The 22,614-nt window shown below is 42.2% G+C and overlaps 1 protein-coding gene across 6 annotated transcripts in view; it reads left to right on the top strand.

Moving 5' to 3' along the window:
• SNAP25 (synaptosome associated protein 25) overlaps window positions 1–13,173 on the top strand; it is a gene marked incomplete at both ends in the record, with an annotated part of 29,048 nt that extends 15,875 nt beyond the window's left edge. The window contains 4 exons of one of the 6 annotated variants that reach the window (XM_080716119.1): window positions 1,176–1,293; window positions 4,881–4,994; window positions 7,581–7,725; window positions 13,105–13,173. In XM_080716119.1, the coding sequence (XP_080572245.1) occupies window positions 1,176–1,293; window positions 4,881–4,994; window positions 7,581–7,725; window positions 13,105–13,173 (446 nt within the window). Of the gene's footprint in view, window positions 1–887; window positions 1,006–1,175; window positions 1,294–4,868; window positions 4,995–7,580; window positions 7,726–13,104 lie in introns of all 6 variants that reach the window. The other 5 variants (XM_080716117.1, XM_080716118.1, XM_080716120.1 and 2 more) reach the window with 5 other exon arrangements.
• Between the last annotated feature and the right edge of the window lie 9,441 nt (window positions 13,174–22,614).

The following is a 22,614-nucleotide window of genomic DNA, read 5'->3' as shown; positions in this document are numbered from 1 at the left end:
AAGTACGATTCATTTTCATGTCTGTGGATCTATGGCTTGGCTACGCTAAGGTCAGCTTTGCTAGCAGAAATGATACCACACTGTTCTGTGTTACATCATCCCTCCTCCAAAAAGACATTCAGGCCCCTGCTCTCTGCCTGGGGTTGGTATTTAGCACCCTTCCCCCAGCCTAGACCCTGGGAAGTCCCAAAAATAAAACGGCTTCCAAAGCTTTCTTAGCAAGTAAACCATAAGATGAGAGAGAAATTGAAATGGAAACATCCTGGTATTCATACTATTGCTGTGCTGATGTTACTTTCTTTTACAGCTTCTATGAATTAAGTACAGAAAACCAAGACCAGGCCATGGGCTACCTCTGGCTACTCAGCCACTCCTAGGGGAAGAAAAATGGTCCAAAGCCGTGGCTCATTATTGCTGCTGCTGTTGTTTTCCCCAAAGAAGAAAGTGTATTCTGATTTCTACTTTTATCTGGTCAAAGATTTTTAAAAACCAAATGATATGGGTATCTTAAAGTTGAAACAGATACTGTCTCTAGTAGCACTGGATGGGAATGCTTTAAACATAAACTAACGCCCTGTTTTTCTTTCTCTGGAGTTTCACTGCTGTCTGAGTAAGTGAATATGCTGTGCTTTTTCCCTGGACGCTCAGAATCAAACAGGCCTTCTGACCCCATCCATCACGTTTGAACTACAAGCTCTCTGTTTCGTTCATTTCTCCCTACCATGGCTGCCCAGGGTAGCGGCAGCCGTCTACAGCAATGCATCCCCCTGGACAATGCATTGTACTATCTCTCTCTTTCAAATTCTGTTTCACATAGTCATTTCTCATGTTCCGTTGGAAACCCCAAAAAAATTCATTCCACACTGTCATCCCTTTGTCCTAACCAGAACAACTCGATCGTGTCGAAGAAGGCATGAACCATATCAACCAAGACATGAAGGAGGCCGAGAAAAATTTAAAAGATTTAGGGAAATGCTGTGGCCTTTTCATATGTCCTTGTAACAAGTAGGTACTGGGTACCAGCTCTAATCTGTGGCGTCCAGTTTTCTTTCTTTCTTTCCTTTTTTTTTTTTCTTTTTTAATGTCAAAGTGAATGTCTGAAGTTTTGTCTTTTTTTTCTTTGTCCTTTTCCATCTGCTTCATTCTGTGGGGATAAAATACTTGTGTTTAATCAGAACAACTGGAACGCATTGAGGAAGGGATGGACCAAATCAATAAGGACATGAAAGAAGCAGAAAAGAATTTGACGGACCTAGGAAAATTCTGCGGGCTTTGTGTGTGTCCCTGTAACAAGTAGGTGCTGCCTGCCTGCCTGAAGCTTTGGTTTCCCAAGGCCCATCTCCAAGCCTTGACAAGCTCATTCCTGCAGGCTCATGGGCAGGATGAGCATGTGGCATGCAGAACAGGTCAATACGTCTCCAATGCATTCATCTCATAGCATAGATGATCTTAGTGGGAATTACTGTTGATGCATTAAAAATCAGGCATACTACAGTGAAAGTTTCGCTGCGAGCAACTTTTATTGATGAACGTTTCAACATTTTCCAGAGAGTGTACTTTGAGACAGTGGCACTCAGGGACCTTTATTTTTCCCAAACCCGAAAACCAAAATTAAAGATTTATAAAAAGGCTGTGGGTAAGTCTGGAAGGTAAGAAACACATATATCAAGGTTTGATTTTTTTTTTTTTTAGAAATAAAAAAGACAGGTAATTTGGCCCAAGTACTCTACAAGTTAGAGAGTATGACAGAGATTTTATCTTCCTACTGCCCACCTGCAACCAAATTTGGTCATGAGATGCTACAACTCTACCCAATGCAGAGGCAATGCACTCCTCAGCAGAAGTGCCAAGAGCCTGGCCCAAATTGGACCCATTTTTCTCAAATTCTTCCCCTTGGAAGCTCTACCCGTACGCTGGCTGAAATGTTGAAATGTGTAGATTTTGCATGCACGACATCACAAAACGTTCGACTGCCCTCAGGTTCTGCAACGCTTTCTTTGGAATGTAGCAGAAATGTGACATGTGGTTATAAAGGTTTGCAACAGAAGGAACCTGAAACTGAGGGTTCTGGGTGGTAGTCTCATTTGAACTAGCAGTGGAAAAAAAAATGCATGAGTGGGTTGTCCAACATGCATTTGGAAAATTAAACTCATTACCTGGTCTCCCTCACCCCTCCCTCATCCCCTTTTAAAAGAAGCCTTTTTCCTAAAAGCTCTCCTAGCCCCAGCTTTTAGACTAGAAATTGACATCATTGTTTAGTGAATTAAATGACCATTCACATCCTTTAAACTTTGAGGCTGATTTAAAATATCCCACTTCCTGTTTAGGAGGGGGAGGGGCTCGATTTACCAATAAATAAAAAGCATGTTTTTTTAAAGAGTGATCTACAGTAAAGCCTGATTAACTGGAATCCAGGTAAATGGAATGCTTCATTATGCTTTTGCCCCTTTCCATATTTAGCCAAAAAATAAAAATTAAAAAATAAAAGGAAAAGCAAATTACATCCTAAATTATTAAAAAAAAAATATTTTCCAAGGCAGATTAGGTAGTTTGCATTGTGAAAAGAAAGACCATTAGACATATCAACATAAAACCATAACTACAAACATATCTGATCGTGCAAGAATCTCAGGCAGAAAATTGGTTCAAAAGTCTAACAAAAATCTAACCAGTTGCCTGTGAAATAATATTTTCCTTCAGAGCCCATTGCTTATTTAAAAAAAAAAAAAGTCATATAATTCACCAAAATGACTCATGGCCAGGCATTCCAGTTAGTCAAGATTTGACTGTATATCCTTTTCAGTGGCAACTTGCCCCCCCTTGAGATTTTCATTCATTTTTGTGGTGAGTTCCAACAAATATGTTTTTGCCCCTTCATCAACTGTGTGTGAAGAAAGGGTGGAGACAGGGCCCCTGGGCTGGATTCTAGGGTTACGATAAAATGTGACCTCTACTAATTCCACATATAAGTACTAACTAATTTCTTAACACACAAGAGACCCTAACTGAGCTTCAAAGCTTGACCGAAGTGTTCCCTAATATGTGTAAATAATGCTTTAAGAACCATGTGTCACAACGCAGTGGCTGGCGGTGGCCTGGACCCTCTGAGGGCTTCGCCCTGTCTCGGCATGTTTCAAAGGACTATGGTAGATGTACAGCAGTGATGTGAGTCTATGTGCAGTATTGTGGGTGCAGTGGTTTGCCTTCTTCTGGAAACGCATATTTCCCCCTCCTTTGACTTTGCCAAAGATGGTTATACCAGATATTTTACATAGCAGAAAACATCACAAAGTCCATACAACTTCTTTGAATCCAAGAGTGGAGGAGATGAGGAGTTGGGGGCAGGGACTAACTCTAAATTCTGTTATAAACAGTTTGGGGATCTTGTCCTATTGGCTGAGCCCCTGGCCCTTTGGTGCAGTAAAATCTAACTCCTCAATGGGCTGTAGCATTATTCACTAAATTGTGGGAGTTGCTGAAATTCCATGGGTGAAATTTTCCAATGTGTAGCCATGGGTGAAATTTTCCAATCTGTTGCCATGGTTGATCAGTCCCTAATCTGCAAGGATTAGAGCCAGTTTTAAAAGATGGCTGTGGTCCTATAGTGAAAGGAAAAATTAAAGAGTTAAATTCTGGTGTCTTAGAATTTTTTTAAAAAAAAATGTGAAAATGGAACCAAAGGATGTCTATCTTGTTCTTGGACTAAAAAGAATGTGGTTTCTACTATGCAAAGAACCTAAAAACATCTTTGATGGCCTTAAATTACAACACCCCCCCCCCAAATATGCTTCCCATGTTTCTATTTGGGCACAAGAGGTATGCCTGGATTTTAAGTTTTTTCTCCAAGGCAGTTCAGTGAAATCTAGCCCATGGAGACCACACCAATTCCAAAGCACTCTCCCTCTGTCACACCCCCAGGCTAGTGTGAAGCAGGAGTTTGTAAGCACTCTCCACCTGCCCTTCAGCCCAACAAAGAAGCTACTGAACTGCGTTTCAACTCCTCATGAAGGCTATTACTGTCCTGCTAGTGCCTTTTTCGAGAATGGTCAACTTTGGGAGTAGTTTGGCTTTAAATGGGAATGCTTCACTTTCCACTCATGCCTGTAGCTGGTGCATGAAGGAGACTTAGGCGGGTTCCCTTTTGGTGCTAGGCGGCTTGTTCTCTCTTCTCTTTTCCTGCATTCATTTCACAATGCTTCTTTTACTTTTTGTCTCTGTGGACAAAGGTTTGTACATCAACTCTGGATGTATGGTGACTGTTTGGAAGTACCGATATATTATCTAATTCAGATCACTCTAGAGGCAACTCAAAGACCATCACCCTTGGCCAACCACCAGTCCTTTGTGCCCTTCATGAAATGTTGGAAATGTTAGTTCCACACATGTGTTGGGGACAAAATATATTAAATAGGGGTCTTTGCATGATGGTGTGTAAAAACTTTGGTCAAGTGTGTTTTTCTTGATGACACTGTGTTGCTGTGGTGTGGTGTACACACTCTACTTGGCAGTCTTGTTTCATGTGTGTCTGCCAGTATGTTTCTTCTGTGTTTTTATGTCTCAAAATATCACTGTAATAAAACTGAGTGTTCTCCAGCTACCTTGATCTTTACCGTAAATCCAGTCAAACCAGAAAACAAATCAAAAATTGCAGTCTTGACCATCCTAACTGACTCAATTGGAAATGACGAGCTAAGTAGCTGAGGCATGGTGGTGGCCAACTGTTTGGGTCCTGGTTATGATATATCGGTATTCTCTAATGCCTCGATTTAAAACTCATTCGCTTGGTTCGGTTCTTCGCTTGAAGACGCGGCATCGCTATGAGCTTGTGGCTGCGCCCTGTGCCTCGCACTCACCCTCTTTTTTCATAGGCTTAAATCAAGTGATGCTTACAAAAAAGCCTGGGGCAATAATCAGGATGGAGTGGTGGCCAGCCAGCCTGCCCGCGTGGTGGATGAACGGGAGCAGATGGCCATTAGCGGTGGCTTCATCCGCAGGTAAGCCTCATGCAGCCCAGGCTGTCACAATTATCTGTTGTTCCCAACACTGAGCAGATCTTAAGACTTTATTTCATTATTAAGACCTCATTTCATTATTTATCGATTTATATGTTGTCTGAAAGTTTCTTCCTCAAGCCTTTTCTGGGATCGCTGGTGGGGCTATGTGCTAAGGGTGGGATGATCCAGATGGCTCTACTCATTTGTCTGGTGGTTATCTGGGCACTTCTGCCCTCCTCTACTTGGTCTTCCAACAGAATAGCCCAGGTTTAAATGGTAAGAGCAGCATACCAAGGGGTCGGCGTCAGCTCCAATGCACATGCAGCCTGGACGTGAATCATGTTTGTGAAGTTTCACTTAGGGCAAATCACAAACCACATCCAGAATCAATGTGGCACTCAACAGTCATCTCATTCCATGAATTTAATTGGACAGAGCCTCTGAAAGAGACTACTTACAGAGGTATGAGCCGAATTCATAACAGCAAACAGTGATCTACTCATCAGCTAACAATAGCAAGAAGCTATTACCACCAATGAACAGGTACAGTTATCAAAACCCAACAGTGATAGCTGTGGCAAGGGACTCGTTAGAGAAATGTAGCCATGGCCAAAGCTAGCAGCTAATGTAAAAGAACCAGATGTCCTAGCTCCTCACTCCTCTTGCCCTCTACTCTGTCACAGGTCACTAGCCAAAGTCTACTGGAAGCCAGAGGGTAAGAGGAGCTGGATGATACAGTCATGGAGGTCAGCCAGAGCATGTCAAAGAATAGATGACATCTATGGTGAAATAAAGAATAACGAACTTCTTATTGTTTTCGTTGTTTGAGATCTAAAAGGAAAACTCCAACTTAAGAATCTATTTTTAAGATCTCAAATTACACAGTTCAGCCAATTCATAACTCAGCTTTTAGGAGAGCAGAAGACAGAATAACAACTAAATATGCCTATGGAAAGAAAAAGTGTATTTCTTCTTATAGATGACAATACCCAGACTCATTTGTGTCTAAGGTGATTGTTTGCACAACTATCTACTCAAGCCATCATGGCTGTGTCCAACCAACACCCTAGTGATATTCCCATGAAGGGTCACTATCACTGGGGTGTCAGGTTTAGATAAACACCTACAGATAAGAAGTCTGTTTCTGTCTCTATCTTCCCCCCAAGGAATCTAGACTATTGGGGGTTCTCAAGTTAACGACCTCATATTAGAAGGAAATAGGAAAACTTAAAACATATATATCAGTGTCTATGCCCAGTTTACATCAAATGAATCAGAATGTCTTGATGTGCAACACAAACATTTATAGAAGTACTTCTTAGTTGATGATCACATTTAAATAAGCTTCTTCCCTACATGAGAAGTCTAAGACATTCTTCATTAATTTTTGAATTTTCTCTAGCCTGGGATGATTTCAAAACCATAATGGGTCAATCTACATAGGGAGTTACCAGGGGGGAGGATTTAAACCTCTCTGAATATTTTTTAGCCCTTTGCTGTACTTACAGTGCCCCTTGCTGTATGCCATAGCGCCTGTTCTTAGCCGTCAAATTGCAATGTAGAAAAATGGAAAGGTGCCTTTTAATTCTACTCCTTCCTCTCTAGGCACACCCTATCCAAGCTGAAACTAATCTTTTATCATACTTTACGACATTGAAACCACCCATTCACAATGCCATTAAAAAATAAGCCAGGCGTGGTGGTGCACGCTTGTAAACCCAACATTCAGGAGGCTGTGAACAGAGGATCATGGTTCGCAGACAGCCTCAGCTACTTAGTGAGGTCCTTTGCAACTCAGCGAGACCCTGTTTCAAAATAAAGAATAAAACCAAATAGGAATGGGGGTGTAGCTCGGAGATAGAATGCCCCTGGGCCCATCTCCAGTACCATAAAAACAATGAGCAAATAAAAATCTTCAACCAGTAGCTCCAATTGCAGGACTAAGGAGCAGACTGTGATTATCACCACTCCTCCCATCTATAGTGATCCCAACTCAGAAATGAAATTAAGGAGAGTCTCTCTCTTAGCATAATAAGATTTTTCTTTCATTCTCCATTTGAGTCTTGGAGATTTTGATTCAGAAAGAAAAACAGTCTCTATGTAGTTCTACCTTCCGTATCCTGGCATTCCCTCCAACTAAAATGATTTCATTCTTAAAGAATTAAAATTGGGCTGAACATATACCTGAAGGGGGAAATGATGTGCAGGTACAAGTCAGAAAAGTAAATAAATTAATCTACTTAATACACTTCTTTAAAGATAGAAATGTTGAGATTCAAAATGCAACTTTTGTATGTTTGGAGGGATTTACTTTTGTTCTGGGATGTTTTAGCAGTTCTGGGGATTGAACCCAGAGCCTCACTCATGCTAGACAAATACTCTACCTCTAAGCTAAAACCCCAGCTCAAAATCCAATTTTTAAAATTATTTTCTAATATATAGACTAAATATGTTCCAGTATCGAGTGGAGATTAAAGAGAGATAAAATGGATGCCTGAGTTCCACACCCTTGCCTTACACCCTGGTCCTTAATATTTGAGTTTCTTCCCACCCTCTATCTTCTAAAAATTGCTCTCTGGCTCCCAGGGTAACAAATGATGCCCGAGAAAATGAGATGGATGAGAACCTGGAGCAGGTGAGCGGCATCATCGGAAATCTCCGTCACATGGCCCTGGATATGGGCAATGAGATCGATACACAGAACCGCCAGATCGACAGGATCATGGAGAAGGTGAGCACGGGGCACTCCACCAGGCGCACTGCTTTTGCTTCTGAAATACCCATCAGGAAGCATGGAGGGCGCAGCAATTCCATGACCTGGATTCAGGAATACCACCTGCTGGAAACTTTGCCTTTAATTTTCTAAGATGAAGACACAGGGTTCAGCAATAGAATGGAATGAAGATTAGAAAGTAGAATGGGGTGGGTTAGGATCACATCCAGGGCCTTGAGCTTGCTAGGCAATGTCCCTACCACTGAACTGGTAAATTAAATTATAGAATTTAATCTAGCAGATATTTCTCAAAGGTTCCTCCATGTCAGATATTATGCTTCATACCGCAAGATATAAAAAATGGGGAAAACACTATTCACAGCGGATCGGAAGTGATGGGTGACCAGAAGAATTTATGGCCACACAAAGTACACTTCACTGAGAGATCTACAAATACCAAGCTAAGCAGGGTTATAGGAGGAAAGGTTTCAAGGGCAGAGGTGGGGGAAAAAATCTCAGAAAAACTGAATTTGAATTAAATCTTGAAGGTTAATATGTAGCTTATCCAGTGGAGATACTAAAGGAATAGAATCAAGAAATGGGGGGAAATAATTAGCTTAGCCAGAAGGTGAGTCTGAGTTTTGCTTTTTATAAATGCCAAAGCTTTAATGATAGTTCAAAAGGACCTAGTTTTATTTCTAGTCCAACACTTCCCAGTCCCAAATTTCAAACTGGGACACATATGTGATGAAATTGAATTCACACCAGGCCGTAAGACCCACAGTGTTGACAAGGGCCATTAAGCAGATTGAAGAGGGTAGAATGGAAAGGGTTAGGTTAGGGGGCATGACACTTAAAGAGAAGAGAAGAAACACTGGGAATTTTCTATAAAGAGATTTAGACCACCAAAAATCTGTTATTCTACACCATACAAATCTGACATAATTTCTATTTTCTTGTAGTCTTCCCCGATCAGCAGAGTGTTGAATATTAAGTATAATCTCTTTAAATGTCTAAATGCCAAAATGGAGAAATAGAAATGTTAAGATTAATAGTAATTATATAGCTACCATTTCTGTATTTGTTCCCTGTGCGATATTGAAGTTTTTCATTGGTGACTCTGAATTTGTAGTAATTCATTTTATTTTTGTGAGCAGAAAAGAATACTTTTGAATGAGGCCTCCTGTCTCCTCTCTCCTTCCTCTCTCTCTCTCTGACAAAATGATCTTGTATTTAGAAAATTCTAAGGACTCACAAAAAAACTATTATAATTAATAGCAATATCTTATATCACAAGACTAACCAGTAGTTTCCTGATACCCAAACAGCCCCAATGACTCGAACAGGAATGAGTATTTATTTATAAAGGGAACATATTGCCTTATTTCATTTTATGCATCCCATATTTTAAAAAATTTAATTGCATAATATTTTTCCTGATCAGTATTGAGCCACATAAATGTCAGTTGGTTGGCAAAATGCTTGCGCTTTGCTTACTTTTGCAAGTTATGATATGCGTGTCATTGTTAAGAAGCTTTTGATGTGGTGAAGCTTTTAAAGCTGTGCAAATCAATGGATTTTAGAATAGTACTGAGATTTTCAAAAAGCTCCGAAGCAAACGCAACCTGACCTAAGCCATTATAGCCCAGAAAAACGAACTAAGAAATAATTCCCGGGCTGCTTTTCAATGGGAAAATGATTTGAGAAAACAGAAAATATTCATTTTCTATTAATAGACCCAGTTTACCCAGATGCAAGTAGATAATGCTTCAAAGCCAATTAGGGTTCCAAAAAGAGAGATTTTACTAACAGTGGGGTCAAACTCTTATTGATAGAATTGGACTTCGAGCAAGAGAAAGTGTTCCTGGAAAGACAAGTGGCACCTTGCGTCTGCCAATTTCCATTTCTAGTTCTCATCTTTAGAGAAAACCTTTTATTCCAGGCCCAGCTTACTACAGAGAGACATATGCATGTATAAAGTTTAACCCAAACCCAGGCAAGTGGGTGGGAAATAGCTGTTCCAGTTCGAATCATTCCTTGAGTGCTGAATTGTTTAAGGGTATGTGTGTGGGAGGGGAGGTTGTCTGGTTGCCTTTGGGTAATTAGTTTGTTCCAGTCAACATTTTAAATAGCACCTTTACTTTTTTTCAAAGTTAAAATCTGAACATGGTTTAGGGGGAGCCCATTTCACCCCAATATGACCTTCAGTGATTTCGTTACTGAGTTGCTAATTGGCTTCCATCATCTTGTGGGAGCTCTGATTTCTAATAATAGGAAACTATGTGCACAAGTCTTTGCATAGGTAATATTTCACAGGTTACTATCACACAGTAGGGGTAAGGAGAATCTTGGGATGTTTCTTGCACCTTTTCTCATGACCCTACAGTGACCTTCACCAACCTTTATCGAAAACAAACTTTTTCATCACTTGGATTGATAGTGAAGTTTTGGGAGTCCAAAAAAATTCATTTTTTAATACATCCCCATGGACTGTTAAGAAATTATTCTATGTATTTACAAACCTCATTTTTTGCCTAGGGGCATTTATACATACAATCTAAGGTTTAAAATTTTCTTTCAAAAAACTACTACATTGGAGGCAAGTGTGTCAGATGCTTTATGGAAACAGTTGCTAAGGAAGTAACAGTGATGTTCAAACATCAGTTTAGTTGTCACTGATAAATGTCACATTGAGGAACAGCAAGGCAGATTCACAGGTCCTCGAATTCTTTTTTTTTTTTTTTTCAGCACTGGGGATGGAACGCAGGGACATTCTACCTTTGAGTTACACCCCAGCCAGCCCTATATTTTTTTTATTCTTTATTTTGAAACAGGGTCTCACTGAGTTGCAGAGACCCTCACTAGGTATCTGAGGCTGTCTTCGAAACACAATCCTCCTGTCTCAGTCTCCCGAATGCTGGGATTACAAGCCCAAGCGTGCACCACCACGCCAGGCTCAGATTCTTCTCTTAGTGAAGAAACAGCATCTGAAAACTAAGACCTTGACTGTAACCGGGTTTTGCCATTCACCAACTCTGTGACCTGGTTACCTCAGATGAAAGATGATAAACAGTTGGATGGGTAGTTCTAAAAGTCTGAGCTGGGGCCTAAGCTGCCTGCCCTGCTCTGCAGTCAAGGATATTCCCAGACTTTTCAGAAAGGTGGACGGAGCAGCAGCTCCTTCTCACACGTACTGGCTCCCGGGTGGTCACCCCGGCTTTCTTACAAGGGCACATCGTGCAACATATGTTAGATATTTCAGCAGGTTTAGGGTTCTCTAAATAGAAATGTGAGAACTGAAATGAGTTAGTGTCCATAAATAAAGTCCTCAACACATAAATAGGATGAACACAGAGACATTCATCACATACCAGGAACATCTAAAAGGAGATCCTGTCAGGACATTTTTTTCCCTAAAAGGCACTACATCTTTTATATAATAAAGATGTGGTACCTTTTATGTCAAGTATTGGATGGGTTGGAATTTTAATATGCCTCAGAAAGGACTCAGCAGGAAATCACTGCTGCCCATTGAACAAAGGGCTCTTCCAGTTCCTCCCACACCCTTTGAGGTCACTCAAAGAAGAGCTTTTGCTCCACTTCAAATATCCCTTGTGAAGGCTCATCAGTGCTTTCTTATGCAAGAGATTCTAGAGTGTATGCCTTCAGAAAGTATTTTCAATGTTTTTTCTCATTTGAGTTTTTCTTCAGACTTCAGTCTGGAAACATAGCAGGATTCAGTCTACGGGGGTATTTTTCATTGGTCTAAGCTAATCATTTTCCTTTGCATCAAAGTGTCATTATTTCTGATACATTTGTAGCTTAAGAAGGAGGATTTGAGAATCAAATAAAATCGGAGGGTTACCCATTTATCAAATGAAGAACCTGAAGTCAAAATATGTCTAGAGTTCAGGACAATCGAGGAAAGTCAGTGTTCTATCTTAGGATATAAATACTTGTTTTGAAAACCAACTCTTGATTAACCAAACAGATGGCAGACAATCATGGCCAGATAACTCAGAGTTATGAGTAATCTAGAAATATGTTCCACTTTGCAAATTTCAATTTGAATATAGATCACTCTAATGTTAGAGAAATTCACAATTCAAACTGAATAAAGACGACCCAACTCAGTAGAGATTGGAAAACACAAAGCACGATAGTAGTTGCAAAGTCATTTATGACCGTGTGATAATGCTTACTTAGAAAACAGTTTTGTGTTCCGACACTGCTTGGAAATGCCTCCTCTTCCCGGGCTGTGGAGTAACAGACAATCAGTTACCAATCAGTCTAGGCCATAAAAGTGCAACCCAGACAGGACCGTCGGCCATCTTAACCTCTACTTACTGAGTCATCTTTCCCAGCCGTGATGGGATTAACACATTTTCTGGGCTTTGACAGTCCATCCTGGTAACATTCCTGGGTGTCATGCTGCATGTTCTGCAAAATAAAACCCAAGTAGTAAAGGCATCAATCCAAAAACTAAAGTGAGTCACACAATTGTGGTAAATGTGCCCCTGTTAAAGACAAGGCAATTAACAAACTCATGGGGGAGAGTCTTCAGTGATGGGGCTTTAAATGACTGATTAAGTGTCCAAAGCTATATCTTCACCCGGTAAGAGTATGTGCATGATAAAATAGATTGAGCCCTTAATTTTTGCAAAACATCATCCTAAGCATATTCCATAAGAATACATACGACATCTTTAAACTCAATTTGATAGGTTCTCTCCTTGAAGTAGACCTATGTAGCAGAGTGATTAATAGTGTGGTCTTTGACTCCAGGCTGCTTGAATTGTGACTATGGTTTCCCCCAAGTACTTTAGACAAATCGCCTGAATTCTGACTGCCCGGTTGCCTCACTTAGAAAGGAGCTATAATCATACAGAACACACTTGACACTTGATGTTACCAAGGTTGAACAAGTAGAACATGGACATTCGTGCTCATTAGAAATATCTTTTCTTATCCCCATGAGGTAAACAAAGAAGCTGAAACCCCGAGATGTAATTTGTTCGAAGTGACACTACTAATAAGTTAGCCATGATTTGAATCCAGCTGTACGAGTGGTGGTAATTCAACTCAGCCTGACCGCTGGGATAGCTATCATAGTAGTCGCTGAGCGTCCTTCCAGGATAGAAGGGCAAATTATATAACCCTGCCTTCAAAAGAGTGCTATCTGATGGAGAAAAAAGTTAAAACCCAGATCAAGCGTTTGTGGTCATGTTCAAGTAGAGCAAGAGCGAGTGTTCTGGTCACACAAAGGAAGGGTGGTCACTCCTGATCAGAGAAGCTTCAAATGATCTCACCCAAAGAGAAGCATATGAGTGGGACCCTGAAGGATGAAGGGGATCTTAAGGGGTAACCCAAGTTTTGTTTTCTTTCCCTTTTTTCTAGGCTGATTCCAACAAAACCAGAATCGATGAGGCCAACCAACGTGCAACAAAGATGCTGGGAAGTGGTTAAATGTGCTTACCTGTGCTCTATGCCGAATGCTGTCGGGCAAGATAGCTCCTTCATGCTTTTCTCATGGTATTACCCAGTAGGTCTTGCACACACACACACACACACACACACACACCAGTCCACCCCATCATGAATGTTGTCCTGTGTCATTTGTCAGCTTCCTGACAATGCTACGTGTCTCTTATTCTCTCTGGGTCTCTTTCTTTCCAAAGGTTGTATATAGCAGTCGTTCGGTGGCTCTGACTCTCTACGAGGTCCTGGGTTTCATTTTTCCTCTTCTCTCCTCAGTGGCGTTTGCTGAATGACAAAACTTTAGGAATGCTCCATGTGCTGTTGATTCTCTCAGTACACAGTATTGTTCTTGTAAAACTGTGACATTCCACAGAGCCACTGCCACGGTCCTTTCGTTGGGTGTCAGGCTCTGAATCTCTCAAAATGTGCTGTCTTTGGTTCTTCACGGCTGTTGTCTGTCTTTATGATTTCATGATTAGACAATGTGGAATTACATAACAGGCATTGCACTAAAAGTGATGTGATTTATGCATTTATGCATGAGAACTAAATAGATTTTTAGATTCCTACTTAAACAAAAACTTTCCATGACAGTAGCATACTGATGAGAACACACACAATGACAACAACAACAACAATAACAACAGAACAACAAAGCATGCTCAGTATCGAGACACTGTCGAGATTAAGTTTTACCAGCAAAACTGCAGTAGTGTCACTTTCTTTCTGTCAACATAGAGATTTACTAATCATAAAATCATCCTTTTTTTAAAAAAAAAAGTTTTTAAAGAAAGATGGATTTGACACATTCACCATTTAATCATTTCCAGCAAAATATATGTTCAGCTGAAATTATGTCAGATAGATGTAATATAGGGTTTGTTTGCTGCTTTTGAAGGCTCTGTTTTGGAGAAAACAACCTTGCTGTGAAACAGTGTGGAGACGTACACTTTATAAGGCTGACTCTTGTCGATCACCATCTATTTCCCCTGTGGTTTGTTATCAGTGCAATTCTCTGTTGCTTAATCTAGAGCTATGCACACCAAATTGCTGAGATGTTTAGTAGCTGATAAAGAAACCTTTAAAAAATAATATAAATGAATGAAATATAGATAAACTGTGAGATAAATATCATTACAGCATGTAATATTAAATTGCCCCTGTCTCCTCTGTTGGTTTGTGAAGTGATTGACATTTTGTAGCTAGTTTAAAATTATTAAAAATTATAGACCCCAAATCTGCGCTTTGATTTCTTCATGGACTCGTCTGATCTGGCACTCACCCAAGAAGACAAAGCCCAGCTACACTAGTCCGTTGCCTCCGAGAAGCCAGTTGCAAGTGAGCAGGACAATGGTGGGGAAAACGAGGAGGTCTTGTTAAATGTGATTCCAAAGGCACCTGACAACTTGGCTTCATTTTTCATAATCTCTTTTAGAAATACATGTATGTGGCCAGGCGTGGTGGCGCACACTTGTAGTCCCCGCTCTTGGAAGGCAGAGACAGGAGGATCGCACAGGTTCAAAGTCAACCTCACTGGCTTAAGAGACCCTGTTTCCAAATAAAAAAATATAAAATAGGTCTGGGAGTGTAGCCCGGAAAAGGGTTTCCAGGAATCCCAGTACCACCAAAAAAATGAAAAGAAATACATGTATGTGAATCAAGTGTTAACTGAAAATGGAACCCAGGGGATCCCACCTCCAAGCTACACCCCAGCCCTATTTTTTATTCTTCACCTTGAAACAGGGTCTCATTAAGTTGCAGAGGCCTCACTAAGTAGCTGAGGCTGGCTTCGAACCTGTGCGATCCTCCTGTCTCAGCCTCCCAAGCTCTGGGATTACAAGCGTGCGCCACCATGCCCGGCTCATGGGAGGAATCTTACAGCAGTCCTTTAAGAATGGCTTCTGTCACTTGGCATGTTTCAAGGTTCATTCGTGTTGCAACATGTATCAGTACTTTCTTTTATAGGGACAAATAACATTCCATTAAATCGATCTTCCACATTTTGTTTATCCATTCATTACATAATGAACTTTTGGGTTGTTTCTGCTTGAACTATTCTAAGGAATACTACTGTGAAAATTCATGTACAAGTTTTTAGGTGGAGAGATGTTTTCAATTCTCTTGCCCCCACACATTTACAAACATCATGGCCTCCACCACCACAACCACCAACATCACCTCCACCACCACTTTGACTGCTACCACCTTCGGTTTTTATACCACAGACACCACCTCAACACCCCCTTAACCAGCACTTCACCATGTCCACCCCTCTACTGCCATATTCAAGCCATGTCCCGCCATCCCCACTGCCACCATCACACCACTGCCTGTACCACCACACAGCCTCCACCGCCATCACCTCACCCACCTCCACTCCCTCTCTCCATAACCCCACAGTAGCATGCAGACAAGTTTCTCCTGGTCCCCTGGTTGACTTCAGATAATTTTACCCATGAAGGTGCCTCCAAGAGTTTTGGGGTGAGTGATTAAAGTGCAGGAGCAGAGATGACAGCATTGTCCTTCTTGATAAATGTTGATGGTTCTTTAACCTCTTCCCAACACTCAGAATAGGTCCAGGAGGTCTCCAGACGTTCTGAGAAGCTATGCTAAGGAACAGCAAAACGAACTCATTTATTCCTTAAAATGATGGTATAGTACAGTGCCGGATGTGGCAGTACACATCTGTAATGACAATATTTGGGAGACTGAGGGAGGAGGATTACAGATTTGAAGCCAGCTTCAGCAACTTAGCAAGGCCCTTAGAAACTTAGAAGGACCTTGTTTCCAAATTTAAATAATAATAATAATAATAATAATAATAATAATAAGGCTGGAGGTATAGCTCAAAGGTAAAATACCTCTGGATTCAAGCCCTAGTAATACACACACACACACACACACACACACACACACACACACACACACATTATGGTGGCACAAAGGATGCTAGAAGACAGAGACAGTGAATATGCACTGTCTATGTCAAAGCTACCAAAGGGTCAGATATGAACCATGTTAAAAACGTCCATTCCAAACTTCATCTGTTCTCAGCCAGGCTTGTGAGTGTGGTTACACATTGTTTGAGAAATTAAAAATCACACACTGGACACACAAAAGGTAAGATATATGCCTACTGCTTTAAGGCCGGTCACAGAATTCACTGTGAAGTGTATTTCCTTTGATGATGGCATGTATGTGGCCACTGCCCTTATGCACTCAGTAACTTTTGGCTACAGGACAGATCCCCCAGGGAGGAGCCATCTTGGGCAACGTGTCAACCCAGGACATGAGAAACGCATTGATTAGGGCAAGACGAAACAACGTGAAAGCCAAATCTTCCACTTCCCCTTACATGACACCAGGGAAAAGACCCTTCTACAGAGGACCAGAAGCTGGAGGGTGGCCCTCAATCCTAGCAACAGAGTCCTGGCCTCTTGTCCTCCTCTCCATTCTAGTTTCTGTTATCCCTCTTTTTACATCTTTTTTCTGTTGCCCCTCTTTTTACTATCTGCTTTGACCAACTTTCCCCAAATTCTGCATCACTAATCCATTACCAAATTGACTGTTGCACTGGATCTGAGAGAAAAGACAGCTCAGGTGTTGTGATCACTGAGTGCCTGCCAGACACTGTTAAGCCCCTTTTTTTTTTTTTTCTGTACTGGAAATTGAACTCAGGGGCATTCTACATCCAAGCTACACCTCTAGCCCTACTTTATTTTTACTTTGAAACAGGATCTGGCTAGAATGCTGAGAGTGTCATTACTTGCTGAGGCTATCCTCGAACCTGTGATCATCCTGTCTCAGCCTCCCAAGTACTGGGATTATAGACATGTGCCACCATGCCCAGCCAAACCTTCTTAGAAACCCTGTGAGATTCACATCTTTTGCAGAAAAGAAACATTGATATTTGAACAAGAGTTTTTAGCTAATAAGTGGCAAAAAGGTGTGATTCAAGCCATATGTGTGTAGCTCTAAACATGTTATAGAAAGGACTGCCAGATACATTCCAAGACTGTACCTCTTTAAATTCAGCCAGCCAGGCAACTCCAGGAGGAGAAAAGAAGACAAAATCACTGGATTTCACGGGAGCTCTCAGGAGCCTGCCTTTTACTTACTCCTTCAAGAAATATTTACTGGTGTGGTAGTGCATGCTTATAAACTTGGGAGGCTAAGACAGAAGGATCACAGGTTCAAGGACAGCCTCAGCAACTTAGTGAAACCCTCCACAACTTAGCGAGATCCTGTTTCAAAATAAAATAGGGCTATGGATGTAGCTCAGAGGTAGAATGCCCCTCGTTTAATATCCAATGCCATAAAAATAAAGAAAAGAAAGAAATACTGTGCCAGGACCTGTTCTAAGTATTATGAGTACATCAGTAATGGAAACAAAAACCAATTGGGGGAAATTCTCTGCATGCATTAAAATTCAATCTTGAGAAACTGCTTAGCCCCAGATGGATGGGGATGAGTGGGTGGACACCCCAGCATCCTTGGTCCTGATTGGGGTGACCCTGAGGTATGTGCTCCGTGTTATTTCCCAGGGCACCCCGGCTCAACCAGTTTCTAGTTGCTCCCATGATAACTTAATCTGATAATTGTCATTGTCTTTATCGGTTACCTTCTCTGTCTCTTTCCTGCCTTATGACTGATGCTCCCTAGAATCTCTTCTCAAATCAATGACTTGTCCTGAAGTCCTTGTCCGAGGGTGCACATCTAAGGAAGTCCCACCTAAGACAACACCATCATGAGATACACAAATATTCCGCCTCTTGCCTACGTGCCAGCAGTTGGGCTCTGTCATTCTTCTAGTAATGCCCCTGAATACTTACTGACTGCATTATAAACCAGCATTCCTCACTAGGGAGCAGGGAACCCCATGCAAAGTAGTAACAACTATTGCCCGAAGCCAATGCCCTGTAAGTGAAGTCCAGCCTCTGCCCCTCATGCACCCCGCTCTCCTCCCCAAACAATGGTTGCATTCCTGAAAATATACAGCAAACAATAGTACACTGCCTCCCAATGTTATAAAGAGCAGCACACAGTCACTATGGAAAGAGAATTCAACCAGGACTCTCAGGATCTCCCGGAGCTTTAGTCCATGTGTGCCCAAGCAAAATAGCAACGATAGGCTCACCCTACCGATTTAAGAGTAGTGAGAAGACCAACTGAGCCTAATAGTCACTTAAATGCCTTGCGCATCCTACTTGCCACCAAGATGACAAGATGACTGTGTTTACCAGAAACACAGCACCACTGGGGATAGGAAGGGGCTTCACTGGCCCGTTTCAATTAGAGTTCACTCCTCGCATGTACTTAGGACGTAGTCACTGGACTTTGCTTGGGTTATAATAAATTAATTTTACATTGAGTATGTTTCTTGCCTGGAGTACCTGCATTTTCCTAACAAGCAGTTGGTCGGCTGAACTGTTCACTACTTAAGCTCAGTGGGTCCCTCTGACTTATACCCAAAGGTCATAAAAAAATCAAGGGCATTAGTACTGCTTTTCATATTATTCATGTCCAAAAACTAGAATGATTCCCTAGGTGTTTCTTTGTGAACAACATGGCATATTCAAAATCTTACCTATCTTTAGTGTTTTTACCTCTATGGTTTTATCCAAATATCCCCTATTTTTTTTGTCAATACTACTTATGATAAGGGGAAACCAGGCTACGGCTTCAAAGAATATAGTGGAAGCTATGAACCCTGTTAACAGCTCACCATTGCTGCTGACAAATTGTCTCCCAAACATAGTGTCTTAGACAATAAACACTTATTTCGCTCACAATTCTGCAATTTGGCCTTTGGGGCTATGCTCGAGGAGCAGGAGTCCAGGAAAGAGAGGAAGCACGAGGGTCCAGCCGAGGCTCGGGCCCCTCTCTTCTGCCACAGCCTGCCACCCAAAAGCAAGTCACATGCCAGCCACACCGAAAGCCAGGGAAAGAGACTGCCCTCTCTTGATGGGAAGGGCTTCCAAGTCATATTGCAAAGGATGTGCGTACAAAAAGTGGTGAATGATATGGCAATCTTTGCAATCAGTCTAACCATCTCAAAAAGGCAGATGGAAATCTCTTTCTCTCCTCCGTGTCCTTAGAATCTTAACAGCAACCAAAGACCGGGGTGAGCCAGTTTTTTCTGTTTCTAGCCTAGGCATATATGAATATTCTTCCCCATTCAAAAGAAAAAGGACGTGGCTCAGAGGGTCAGCAGCCCAAAGGGAGGATTTGAAAACCATTAGCTGAGAGCAGCAGAGGCAGGGTGGCTGCTGACAGGATGTGGCTGCCCGTCCATAAGAATGACCTTAATCCTGAAATAACAAAACTAATCCCTCCTATTCAAAGCCATAGGATTTCAGTCTCCATTGTTAACCCCTCCACACCCAGACATAGAAAGAAAAACTTGTAAAATATACAAAATGGAACCGGATCCTCAACCATCACTTAACCAATATCCTTATTCTGGGAACTTCTGTTGATTTCCCCTCCCCATCTTTTATTTGTTGCTATTCTGTGGAAATTTACACTGGATTTGACAGGGCGGGGGATATACTTTTATCTTCTTCCCAATCACTTCTGTACAAAAATACACTGTTCTCTGTGCTGAGGGGACAAAAGAGACTGATTACTCAGGATGAAAACGAAATTATGTGTGTCAGCGACAGCTTAAGTACACACAAGATGTATCTCGGGTGTCTGGGGGCGTGTGGTGTGGGAGGTGACTGCTGTCTTCGTCGCACCTCTACTTCTTTAAAGGAACCATGAAATCGCCAGTTTAGGACAGATGAGGCATCTACTAATGGTGTGTGTGTGTGTTTAAACCATCAGAGGCTATGGGGATAGAAAACCCTGGAGGCCTAAATCCCTGCACTTATTTGTTATTAAAGGGCAGGACTCCAAACTAGGCCACATAGATTATCAGAAAAATTGGAGCTTTTAAACCTCTCCCCTAAAACTCTATTTTCCATGCCTATTGACTTAACTGTGGCCCATTTGAGCATCTACCCTCTGAACTTCTATTTAACACCTCTAATGCAAATAGCCTGCTCACCTCTGAGCATAAATAGCAGTTCTTCAGTCAAGATGTCTCTACCCACTATCTCAAGCATAATTTTATTCCTGGGCAATGATTTCAAGCCGAGAAGATATTTTGGAGTGCCTTGGAAACGCTTTTCCTAAATTAGAGGATGTTATAGACCGGCTTCTCAGAAAACAAAGCTTGCAGTCAGGTATGGTGATACACACCTGCCATCACAGAACTTGGGAGGCGGAGACAGGAGGATCACAGGTTTGAGGAAAGCCTCAGCACTTTAGGAGGGCCTTCAGCAACTTAGTGACACCTAAAAGGTTGATGACCCGGGTTTCGGCACCAATATAAAAGGTTGATGAGCGTGTGTGTCCCCCAGTCGCATAGAGACATGCGGAGATCAATAGTAGATATTATGGATGCCTTTATTCGTGGGAGATCGGCCTCCAGCCCCCGCATGGCCGCGGGGGCTGGTGGCGGGGAGAGAGTGCGTGCCTCCCTCTCGGGCTCCTCTCTGAACTCTGCACTCTCTTCTTCCTGACCGGGAGGCTTGGTTCCCTCCCAGAATCGCAGAGCTCCACCTCCTAGCTTCCGGCCCTGCCCCCTGCGGGGAAGGGGGACTCAAACCTTTCAACACCCTGTCTCAAAATAAAAAATAAAATTGGTTGCTGGAGCCAGCCGGCAAGAGTACGGGTTCTGAAGAGAGGCGTGGGGATGACAAATTTTTAATTCTAACGTGGGAGAGCCGCCAGCCTACTATCTCTAGTGGTGGACCCCTGTTTCTCGGTCAATATTTCCTACTGGTCAACGACTATGCCTGGGTCAGTATTCTCTATTGTGCCGATGCTCCTGGCCAATGCCTACTTCTGGGTCAACCTCATCTTTATTGCACCGATGACGGTTTTGTTTTTCCACAGGTATTTATACACAGCTACAGGTCAATCAACACTCTCGTGCCATCACCACCAGAATACAATACAGACCAATACAAAACACATACATTACAGGTAGATCAATCAATACCCTCATGCCATCACCACCTGATCTTCTCCCCAAACTTTGCTGACTCTGGGCGAAGGACAGTCAGCTGAGTCAGAGACACTAATCTAGGGGAAAGCCTTAATGGCTCCCCACAATTGGTCTGGGGCTGTAGCTCAGAGGTAGAATGTCCCTGGATTCAATCTCTGGAACCCCAGGAAAGAACAAAGGAAGGAAAGATACAAAGAAAGAAGGAAGGGAGGAAGAGAGAAAGGGAGGGGCCTGAGATAGAGGCATAACCATAAGTAGTTTATCTGGGAATGTAATTCCAGGCAACAGCAGTGAAGGGGGGGGTGGTGACGTGAACTGAAGAGACTCATTGGAGGCCAGTGTGGGAAAGCACGGGGAGGGGGCAGCCAGTCAGTGTTCTCAGGCACCTTGGTGTCTGATCCCATGGCACAGCTGAAAAGTCTATGAAATAAGCGCCAGGCCCAGCTTCCTAGGCAAAGACAGGAGAGGCACTCGTCTCTCAGCTCCCATCTGCCTCTGGTCAAGGACCACCACAGGTCAGGGCATTAAATCCCGCTCTCCTGGGGTGTGTGCACAAAAGCCAAAGGGTCACAGATGTCCTGCACCAGAGGACCAGAAACAAAAGTCACAGAAGCCCTGCACCAGAGGGCCAGAAAAACTCCAGGGCAACAGAGAGAGGTGGGGCTGTGGTAAGCATTGTCATCCTTCTGCAAGGATGGCTGAAGCTGCATGACGCTGGTGGCCAGCGCCGTGGCTGGAGTAAGAGTCAGGGAAAAAAAGAGATTGAGGGAATGGAGTGGGAATGGGGGAAGGGCTCATTGGGTGATGTGTGCATGGTGCCTCTACCATCTTGTACTCCATTAAGATGTGTGACTACAATGCACCAATAAAAATATTTAAAAATTGTATATATCTCAGGACTCACCTAAACTTCTAGCATTGTTCCTACACTTTTTCATCCAATTTACTTTCCAGTCCTACCAACAGCCCCAGTGCATGAAACCCTCCACCTTCGTGTCCACATCTTTTTTTCTGCCCTCCAACTCTGGACTATAAACCCCAAACTCAATCAATGCAGTTCTCTGCCTGTTCCCCTCTCATGCTTGGGCTCCTAAGAAACTCCAAGAAAAGTGTGCAAATACTGGACTGGTGGCATTACAAAACATATAGTCCACCTGAAACTCTCATTCCTCGCAGGTGACAGTGTAAATGGGTACAACCACTTTAGAAAATGATTTAGCAGGATGTGCTACAGCTAAATATGTGCCTACACTATGACCTAGCAACTCCATTCCTAGATAGCTACCCAACAGAAATATATACTTTTGTTAGCCAAAAGACATGTACTAGAATATTCATAGCAGAAGTACTAGCAATAGTTAAAGCAATATAGA

The sequence above is a fragment of the Muscardinus avellanarius genome (assembly GCF_963383645.1).
Source record: "Muscardinus avellanarius genome assembly, chromosome: 19".
Taxonomy (NCBI): Eukaryota; Metazoa; Chordata; class Mammalia; order Rodentia; family Gliridae; genus Muscardinus; species Muscardinus avellanarius.
This window is presented reverse-complemented; position numbering and strand designations above follow the sequence as displayed.